Source organism: Myotis davidii, unplaced genomic scaffold, assembly GCF_000327345.1.
Source record: "Myotis davidii unplaced genomic scaffold, ASM32734v1 scaffold1494, whole genome shotgun sequence".
Lineage (NCBI taxonomy): Eukaryota > Metazoa > Chordata > Mammalia > Chiroptera > Vespertilionidae > Myotis > Myotis davidii.
The window spans coordinates 722,478-733,360 of record NW_006286246.1 but is presented as its reverse complement, the minus strand read 5'-3'; the positions used below and the strand labels follow the sequence as shown (position 1 = coordinate 733,360).

Genomic DNA, 10,883 nt, shown 5'->3' with positions numbered 1-10,883 from the left:
TCGATGTTTTCATCTACCAGTTTTCGAAGCTGTAGGCCATAGTGGCTGGGTTCCACCTGCCTCATCTGTAAGGAAAAGGACAATTACTCAGGTTGTAAATATTCTTTCTAAATTCATCCCTGCTCATTAAAAATCCAAGTGGGAATGTCTAAAAAATGAAATGCCATATGGAAGTTGCTGAGTTTAAACCATATATAAGAGCTTGAATTTAAAAATGGCAAGAACAGACAATTATTTTCAAAAGTTTTCTCTAAATGATACTGTTTACCACTAAAAGCAAGATATATATTTTTATGAGGTTCTAGTCCCAGATGTCTGACAATAGAATATACAGGGATGGGAAAAGTAGGGCTATAGTTGTGAGTATGTGAAACACTGGGCTTATTCTTATTTATTATTTGCTATTTATTTATTATATATTTGTACTACAGCTATAAACCTACTTTTGCCCAGTCCTGCAACGTACTATTTCAGCACATGCTATATCTTTACATATTGGTTGTATCTAACTTTAAGTTGTTTCCCACTACTAAAGCAGAGAAATTAGTGAAATGTGAAAAATCTCATATTCTACAGACTTCAGAATTAGGAATTTCCTACTCTAAAATTTTTTTTAAAGGAAAATATGTACCCACATACACATTGGTGGCATCATTGCTATAAAACAACATTGTTGACTGACTAACAAAACCTTACATAATGGAGGAAAAGAAAATTCATATTCGTGAGTAACATATGTAAATGTCTGGTAGACTAAGGCTTAAATCAAAGTGACAAGGGAGGGCTGAAATTAAGGATCATCTACAACTATTAAGTGTGCATGGTGAAGAGTTACCAAGCTCTACATGCCCTTTTTACCTTTCCATATCGTTGATTGTACTTTCTCTGAAAACCTAAAAATATGTAAGCTCTCCTCTGCCACCTGGTGGTCTAAAAACATCTAACCTGATGGTGCTGAGTCTGTTTTTGACTCAGTGACTGATCATAGGCTACCTTTTCAGAAATAAAGCCCGATTTGAATAATGAATAAAATGTCTCCTAACAGCCTGCATGAAACCACTGCGAACGGTACCAAGTTACTTGTTTAATCCAGTGAAACTTGGTAAAACTACTTAGGATCAAATCAAACTACTTCCAAGATTAGGGCACCATCTCCAAGGAACTTAAATAACAACAGCCTTCAGATGCACTCTCTGCAGAAAGGGACTTAGAGAACCTCAGTGAATAGCTCGGGGTCTTCATGAAGATGAGGGGCCCTGCCCTAGCAATGCTGACTTCTGAAAGACGGACACGGAGAATGCTAATAAACACGTCCATTAACAAGTTACTATTTCCCTGGTGTAGAGAGTGAGGCCTGAAAACCACACAGACTCAGAAGGCATAGGGATGCGATATTAATGAGTCTTTTTCTTCAGAATTACATCTCTGCAGCGAAACCCATTACCTTGCATGCCAACGTCAAAATGTCTTCCACCCTGTGGTCCGGCTTGATCACCACGGTAACGCCCTGACTGTCCTGGAAGTGAATGTAGGTCTGGACTTCCCACGGGTGGTCGCGGGGAGCACCATCCACGGCCGAGCTGCACATGTGCAGAAGTTCATCGACCTGTTGTCAGATTCCAAAAGGAAATGCAGACTGACTTGATTTTTTAAAATGAGGGAAACTACGGAAATCATATCCCCTTCACTGACGGCATTATTTTATCATAAACCTTCCACACTCCTTCCACCCCTGGCTTCTCTTGACCCTCTGGGGCTGTCAGACAAGCTGTTCTTCCTTCTTTGTTTAACCCACGTGAAACTGATGCCCGAGTGGAAGTCAACTGACTCCTTGGCCCGTGTTCTGGCCACTAGGCGCTCTGCCCCTTAACTGCCTCTAAGCCACGATCCTCGTGAATTTTGCTGCACTCTCACCCGCGGCCTCAGATGCCCGCCTGCATCCTACCCGAGCTGCACTTAAGCCAAGCACGCTTTTCTTCTCCCTAACTTCTACTCGTTTCTAGAAATCAGCCCTCCATCCTGGGGGACGTTTTTTCTGTCCCTCAGCTGCTCCACATCTGCATGTCCTTTTAGAAATCACCCCCCAGCATCGGCCTTTTCCGAACAAGCTGAGTTTCCTAAACTTCGTCACCACAGCCATTCAATGACCTCGTGCTGACCTGCACTTCCAACGTTTTATAAAGAAAACTAGTGAACATTTAGCAAGGAAGTCAGAAATGCTTTCCTCTGCCCAGGTTACAGGGGTCTGCTGGTGAAGCAGAGAGCTGAGGCCTGGAGAGACCTGACTGTCCAGCCACAAACGCCCGACCAGCACGCGGTGACCCGGACACGATACCCCCGTTGCTGGGCCTGTGTCCGACGCCGTGAAAGCAGGTGTTATTCATATAGTTGCAGCAGGTTATTAACTAACAATACAGATGTGTGAGCAAAGGAGACCATCTGTGTGCAAACACCTTACACAGCAGGAACCTGACCTACGGGTTCAATGCCACACAGAACTCCATCCCCCTCATCACACATCAAGTTCTTATCGATGGATGATTTGACTTTGAATTCCATGCATTAAAAAAAAAAGAAGTCAAAGATCCTCCTAGGTAGGAGTTACAAACAAAAACAGATATATTAAAGAAATTAAAAAACAAACAGGGTCAGGCAAGCAAGGGAAGCCCTATCTTTCTGTGCCGTCGTTTTAATTTTTTTAATTTATTTTAAAGATTTTTATTGATTTCAGAGAAAAAGTGAAAGAGATAGAGATAGAAACATCAATGATGAGAGAGAGTCACTGATCAGCTGCCTTCTACACACCCCCCACTGGGGATTGAGCCCACAACCCAGGCATCGGACCCTGGACCGGAATTGAACCCAGGACCTTTTCAGTCCACAGGCCAACACTCTATCCACTGAGCCAAACCAGCAAGGGCTGTGCCTTTGTTTTTAAATGTGCTGATCATCGCTGAGAGGCATTTCTGGACCTGCCACGGATCTGCCACTTTCTGTACATCTTTCCGGACAGATGACGACAGCCCAGGATGAACATGAACCTCACGTGGCCAAACGAAAGGAAAAAAGAGACAGAGGAGCAGATGCCGGGAGCCAAGGGCGGGAGAAGCAGCAGGGACACCACGCTCTCCTGAAGGGTCCCTATCTCACAGGACCGCATCCTCTCCTCTGGGAAAACCTCCCAGCTCCTTCTTGTCCTCTGAGCAGTGAGCTGTGGTTTCACCCAGGTGAGGCAGCAACCAGCAGGTACTGCTTAAAGGCGCAGACCCAACCTCACAGACCTGGATTACGCAGAATCGAACCAAAAACTAAAACCCCAGCAGGGGTCACTGTGGAGTTAGAAACCACACTACGGAGATCAGTCCGGATTCCTGCCGCAAAGCTGTTTCATCTGGCACTTTGGGGACAGAACAGGAAAAATGTGACTGAGGACAGACGGGTGGGAGAGGGACATGAGAAATGCAAACCCACAACTATCCCTCCTGGCCCCACCCCCGCTGTCCATCAGAGAGGCCGGCACTCAGGGCCGATGCAATCAGCGTTGACCTGCTGTCAGTCACTCACCATTCAGAGCCCTCTGTTTAACAGGTGAGGAAAATGAGGCTGGGAAAACTCTAGAACCTTGTCCACGCGCACACAGGACCTATGACTGTGGGATTGTGGGGATCTGAACCTGAGAACCTGGCTTGAGTGTGTGCTCACCACCAGGACACTAGATGGAAATATCACCTCGGCAGTCACCTCCCCACAGAAAGGATGCCACCTGCCTGCCCCAGCTCCTTTCTGTGATGCAGGACACACCCGCCATTCATTCCCCACCCAGGAGTGAAGCCGCGTTCGCCTCCGGGTTCTTGTTCAGGCCCATTTCCCACAGCTGCATTGCTGACACCATGTATAGCCTCCACCCTCGTTTCAAATGCTACCCACCCCCTCCCCCAAGGCCACACAGTTCGATGAGCTTCTGCCCTGTGTCACTGGCCACAGCTGCTCGGGCGCCCCCAGGTGCTAGGATGACTGACATAACAGCAGAGCCTCCGGTCTCCTTCCGCCCTAACACAGTGCGTCCTGCACCCAGGACACACCCAACACGTGGGTGCTGACTTGGAAACACCCAGAACTTCGGTCACACATAGTCTTGCAAAGTAAAAGCTGTCCATTTCCCGTATCTTATTCAAATCTGTTTCTATAGTGTCAACTTCTTAATCTTCCCTAAAAAAGTCAAGAGGAGAAATTAACAGATTATTGCCAGGGAAGAAGCCCTGGACAAGAGAACAGTGTGCAGGGGGATGCAGAGATGGAAGGGAGGACAAAAGAAATATGCATTTTATACTCAATTAATCAGGGCTCTGTGCCCACAGCAGCTCTGAGGAATCTAAGGTGGCGTGGACGGCAGATGAGAAGGCGCCCAACAAGGCCAAGAGGGACTCAGACCCTCTCAAGAGACACCTCCATGAAAACTTATGTATAGTTTTTTCTGTGTATAACACACACACACACACACATCGCAGAGTGTATGCAATTACAGAGGTAAAACCTGCTTATGCAAGGGAAGCATCGAGAATGTGGTACTGATTCATTCATTTGAACTAGAAAAAGAAAAGGCTGTTTGATTTAAGCTCTCCTAGGCTGTGACAAGTTTTGCCCATTTGGACAGAAAACTAGATTGATTCCCTCAAGGGACAATGCTATCCAGGCTGAGAATACACGCGCTTTATTTTCAACCAGCCGGAGAGAACATTCTCCCACATTCTTTGAAAGGAACAGGAGATCTTGAAGAGCAGCGCCTCAAACGGAGCCATCTGGAAAACCCTCATCCCGGTTTAATCCTTACCCGCACCCCCAGCCTATGATTGGCTCCCTGTGTCAAGACTGGTACAAACCCAGCCTGCATCCTCCTCCCCTCCCCCCTCCCCCTCAGAATTAACTTCCAATTAGCCCATTCCAGGTTCCAGCTCCCGCAGAAGACAGACGGAGACGGTGAAAACACACAGACAACCTGGGTCAAATGCCAGCCTTGCCTGGGCTGTGATCTGCCTCCGGGCTTCAGTATCTTCCCCTGTAAAGGATGCTAAATGTCAGCCTCGCGGGAGGGGGGGGGCTGGTGTGAGGAACGGCATTTGAAGGTACATCGACTGTACCTCTTTTTTTAAAAAAATATGTTTTTATTTATTTTAGAGAGAGAGGAAGGGAGAGGGATAGAGAGACAGAAATATCAATGAGAGAGAAACTTCACTGACTGGCTGCCTCCTGTATGCCCCTTACCGGGGATCAAGCCCAAAACCTCAGCATGTGCCCTGCCCGGGAATCGAACCGGTGACCTCTGGGTTCCTGGTTGATGCTCAACCAACTGAGACACACAGGCAAGGCCGAAGGGTCCAACCTTGTGAAAGAAGTCCAGTCTGGATGGTGGCATTACATTGAAATAGATTTAACCACCGCGAGTCTGTGATGGTCACTACGAAGACCTGGGTCACAGCCTCCCTGGGGACCGTGGTGAGCACTGAAGCTCAGACCACCCACCGTGCGGTCCAGCTCTGGCCGACCGGCCACGAACCCGGAGCCACACGGCTGACCTGCCCTCTGGCTCTGCAGACCAGCTGGTCAAGGTTGACAAACCACTCAGCCCCCTGGTAGGGCAGCTCCCACGAAAGCATTTACTGTGCTTATTCCAGGGATGGGCCGGGAAGCTCACGTCTGCTCAGCGAGCCTGGAGGAGGGGGAGCCTGGAGGAGGGAACGGAAGCTCCAAGCTCCGCCTGTTCTCACAGCAGATGCTCCCGGATCAAATGGCCCGTAATTACCACTTGGCTCACTGAAGGGAAGTGAGTAGCAAATCAGAGCCTGCCTGTCACAAATGGGCCCAGCCACCAGGGCTGCTGATTAAGGGACGTCCATTAGCAAGTGAGATGGGGCGGGGGGGGGGGGGGAGCCTAATGGGGGGCCCTCACAGCTCTGGGTGCTCTCAACAGCAGCGAAATGTCACAGGAGAAAGTGTTCATTCCTTCTTGGGCAGCTACTATGAAGGAAAACCACCAATGTCTGTTTCTCTTTCTTTCTTTCTTTCTTTCTTTCTTTCTTTCTTTCTTTCTCTCTTTCTTCTCTTTCTTTTCTTCCTTTTCTTTCTTTCCTTCCTTCCACCCTGCCATCCATCTGTATATATATATATATGTATGTATTGTAGGGTTCCATACTAATATTCTACTTAAACAAATGCTAGGTTATAGTTCAGAGTACATGGTTTCGTTCATATTTTCCACTTTAAAAACCCACAGTAGCATTTCCCCCCGTTTGGAGCTAATGACTAATGTGATAATACTTCATTCACTCGCTGCCACAGACCGTTGGGACGCCCAGAGCCAATTTTCCAGGAGCGCGTTGAGGCCCAGGGCTCGGTGTCTGCGGTGAAACTCCTGAGCCTCGTGGGGGACTGTTGTCGCCATCTCCATAACAAACTCCTCCCGGCAAACCCTGAGGCTCACTGTTACTCACCAGGAAGCACCTATAAGGTTTCACTTGGGGCTGGCCAGGCCGGCCCCTAAATAATGCTTAGCTAGGACTGGCTGGCTTGACTCCAACCTTAACAGATTTCAAGTCAGGGTGACTCACCGCTGAACTGTGACACGGGCACCACCGAGAGTGGAATATCTAAAAACGCCACGGCCCCTCCTCCCACCGCTCAGGAATGACTGCCTTTCTGTGTTACACTAACGAGCACAATATGCCGACTGTATACAAATAGCTGGTTTGGGAAAGTTATAAACATCCTCCAAGAGTGGCCAGCGGAGGAAAACTCCTAAAGTGTAATATTCATTATTCAACCAGCTGCAGGCAGATTTCTAAGTCCCAGGGATCTGTAAGAACAAATGCCCTTAATTCAATCTGCAACTCGATTAAACCTGGTTATCGGAGTCTGCAGCACCGAAGCATAAATACGCCATGCAAACAGCCCTCTAAGTCAAAGGAATTTCTTCAGCGTCCCTATACTGGAAGCACTGCTTGGTTAAAATAAATGGGGTAGCTGTTTAAATACATATGCTTTGTAAAACAGATGCAATAATACCTCCATCATGCCCAGTAGAGCACCACGGGACTGGCCAACGAAATCACAAAAAGGTTTCTTGGTAATCTGAGCCCAATTTAAACAATTGATTCTAGTCATTAATGGCTATGTTGGCAAAATTTATTTTTAGGTCCAACATAAGTCCTGCTCATAGGAAGTGCTTTGATGATTCAACTTCCTAACGTTCACAAACTTGTTATGCATCATCAAATAAATGGCTCTATAAAAGTCAGAAAATTGCCCTGACCAGTTTGGCTCAGTGGATAGATAGAGTGGCGGCCTGTGGACTGAAGGGTCCCAGGTTCGATTCTGGTCAAGGGCATGTACCTTGGTTGCAGGCACCTCCCCAGTAGGGAGTGTGCAGGAAGCAGCTGAATCGATGTCTCTCTCTCATCGATGTTTCTAGCTCTCTCTCCCTCTCCCTTCCTCTCTATAAAAAATCAATAAAATATATTTAAAAAATAAAATAAAATAAAAGTCAGAAAATAAAGCTCCATAAAACATGACCCCCGCTTCCACATGATACGGAAAGCAGAGTCAGAGTAATAACAACCTGTCAAACATCAAAACAAGACCCTCTTCAGATGTCATCTTGCCCTTTCCCTGTTCCCTTAGATCAGTGGTCAGCAAACTGCGGCTCGCGAGCCACATGCGGCTCTTTGGCCCATTGAGTGTGGCTCTTCCACAAAATACCGACTTCTGCGCATGGGCCACGAAGTTTCAATCGCATTGTACATGTGCGCCCGCACGTGGTATTTTGTGGAAGAGCCACACTCAAGGGGCCAAAGAGCCGCGTGTGGCTCGCAAGCCGCAGTTTGCCGACCACTGCCTTAGGTAACCATAGGATAACTCATCCGTCCGAGAGTCTCTGGAGAAACACGTCAGTCAGCAGCATGAAGCCAGGTCGTGCTCCATGCTCAGTGTTAGAAAAAGCCTCAGCGAGGAGCTCTCAGAATGTCCTGAAAATCATTCACTGCACGTGGCCGCATCTCAACACTAAGTGCTCAGGCAATTTGTTACTTGATAAGACGTGCCAACAGCCGCCCTTCCTCAAGGAAACTCAGTGGCAGCAGCAGGCCGGCGTGTCAGGGCTTTGGGTGCAGGATGGCCAAGTCCCGGCCCCACGGCTGCGGCTGAACAGGGGGAAGGAAGCCCCTAACCCACCCAGGCCTCAGGCTCCTCGTCTGAGAAATGTAATGGCAAAGGGCCTACTTCAGTGATGGCAAACCTTGGACACGTGTGTCAGAGGTGACACGTGAACTCATTTTTTGGTTGATTTTTCTTTGTTAAATGGCATTTAAATATATCAAATAAATATCAAAAATATAAATCTTTGGTTTACTATGGCTGCAAATATCAAAAAATTTCTATATGTGACACGGCACCAGAGTTAAGTTAGGGTTTTTCAAAATGCTGGCACGCCGAGCTCACAAGGTTCGCCGTCACTGGCCTACTTCGTCCGGGTCACAAGGAAGCCAGGTGCCTGGCACGATCCATCGACTAGTAGCTGCAGTTACTCTGATCACTAATCACACACTTTTATATGAAATCTATCGGAAACATAAATATGAGTACAAAAGGCAATGAAAGTGGGGATTCTTTTCTGATTCTTCTTCTTGTGTTACCAAGCACGCCAGGAGTGAGCAAGGGGCACCAAAGGGAAAGTGAGCAACTTGTGTGTTTCATTTGGGGGGAGAGTCCAGGCTAAGGCTGCATTCCTTTGAACCAGCTCTGATCCTATTGTTAACGGACAGTGAGCTTTTATGATTTGCAGACGTGAGGGCGGACCCAGGATTTGCAGCAGTGTGTGTGTGTGGGGGGTGGGGGGGAGCGGGGAACCAGGATGTCCCAGGAGGCCTGCGGTCCCGGGGAGCGGAGGCACTTGCCTGCGTTAGGGAGGGCCTCTTCTCCTTGCCTCTTCTTGCCAGAGTGTCCAGCCCTTTCAGAGAAGAAAACAGGCCCTTCTTGCTTCTCCCTCGCTGGGTCAGCGAGAGCGTCCGCTTGCGGAAAGCCGAGTCGTCTCGAGAACACACCTGATTCAGAAGAGTTTAGAGCCTGGAGGGTGGTATCGGGGCGACGGAACCAAGCCCGGCCTGACAGCGCCCGCTGCCTGCTCTCCAGGCTCTGACGGCCCCTTCAGAAGCTGCGGTGCAGCTGGCATGGCCAATGGGCACCCACCACAGAGCATCACCTACTGGTTAGAAGGCCCTGACCACCTTCAGATCCCTCCACGGGGGGCAGCAGGGGGCAGACACCCACGGGCCCCTCCCCAGGCTGAGCGAGGACCCACAGACCCCACCCACAGGCACGGCTTCAGGAAGCCCCGGAATGTAACCTTCAGCCAGCCCTTTAATTCACTCAGTGTGGCCACCCCCGGGCGCCCGCCCTCCTGACCGTCCAGAAGGGACAGAGGAAAGGCAGATGCGGATGTGAACGCTCAGCGACCGTCTCCCAGGAGCTGGGAGCTGGGTCCCAGGAGCAGCAGCGGAGCCAGGATGCCGCCCACCCTCCACCCCCAGCGCTCGCCCCGGGCCCTGCTGGGTCCCAGCGGAGCTGAGGGCCATGAGCCGGGAAAGGGGAGCGTCCTCTGTCCCCCTGGCACTCACCAGCGCGTGGAAAGAGGAGACGGACAGGATGCCCAGCCGGCCCAGGGCCAGCTTGGAGGGGCGGCTGGCGGCGGCCAGCAGGCTCTTGGGGTTGGGCAGCTCCCCGCCTTGCAGGCTGGCCAGGTAGCAGCGCATCCGGAACAGATCCATGTGGAACCTCTCCAGGTTCTGCTCCCACTGCTGAATCTGGGGAGGCAAGAACAGGGCAATTTAAAGAACAGTGAGGAGTGTTCACAAGTCAAACAGAAAATGTGATCCCTGTCACACACTGTGGCCTGGCTGAAACAAGCCCTCCCCCCTCCCCCGGCTCACCCCTCTGCGGAAACACAGCCAGCAGGTCAGACAGCACAGCATTGCGATGGGGGTCCCCATGGTGCCTTGCCCGAGGGGCACGACCTCTGGAGACACCTGACGTAGGCGGAGGCACAATGGGAAGTCAGCTTTCCCACTGTGTGCCATTCCCTCACGTTTACAGATGAGCTGATGGCACACAAACGTATGCTGGATGGGGGGGAGGGGGTGTGGCTTTACATTTCTGCACATTCTGAGTAAGTAACTCAAGATAGTAAGAAGCAAATGCACTTTAGTTGGGATCAGGACCAGTGAAGCGGTCAGGCACAGGGAAAGGATATTCTCAGCCCGTCTCACACCTGTCTTCTCGCGCTGATTCCTGAAAATCCACAATTATAAGCGCACTATTCTGTCTTCTAATAAAATGCCGCGGTTTATTAAAGCTTCTCCCTTATTCATACAACTCCATGTGAACCAGTTTCTGAGATACTTTCTAGGGGTTCTGTTGGGGGTGGAGACATGAGAGAAGGAAAACCAAGGAGCCACTGGATACCAGGAGATAAAGAAGCCCATGCCATCCACAGTGAATGAAAAGAAATAGATACATAAAATAAAATAAAATCCAGGTCTATGCCAATCACTATAGATCAAGGACGATGACCATCTCTCACACTGTCACTGAATTCTGCACTTTACAAAGTGTTTTTGAAGGCATCACTTAATGTACTTAGGTGACTACACATCAAAGTGCAACTGGGAGGTGAAGACAGTGCCATCTAAAACAGGGAATCATACGTTTTGCCAGAAACGCTGTGATAATCTCCACCCAAAACGTGGGACAAAATGTCTAATGTGGGTGGGCCTCATCGAATCAGGTGAAGGCCCGAATAGAAAAGGCTGAGCCCCTCTCCTCCACCCCCACCCCCG

General features: G+C 49.3%; 1 protein-coding gene across 1 annotated transcript in view; it reads right to left on the bottom strand.

Annotated features, from left to right (window-relative positions):
• Window positions 1-10,883, bottom strand: part of TIAM2 (T-cell lymphoma invasion and metastasis 2) — a 96,430-nt gene that overhangs the window by 50,591 nt on the left and 34,956 nt on the right. The window contains exons 8-11 of the mRNA XM_006757705.2: window positions 9,666-9,851; window positions 8,946-9,092; window positions 1,445-1,606; window positions 1-65 (exon numbers count right to left, since the gene is read on the bottom strand). The exon at window positions 1-65 is cut by the window's left edge and continues 23 nt beyond it. Coding sequence (XP_006757768.1) covers window positions 1-65; window positions 1,445-1,606; window positions 8,946-9,092; window positions 9,666-9,851 — 560 coding nt within the window. The remainder of the gene's footprint in view (window positions 66-1,444; window positions 1,607-8,945; window positions 9,093-9,665; window positions 9,852-10,883) is intronic.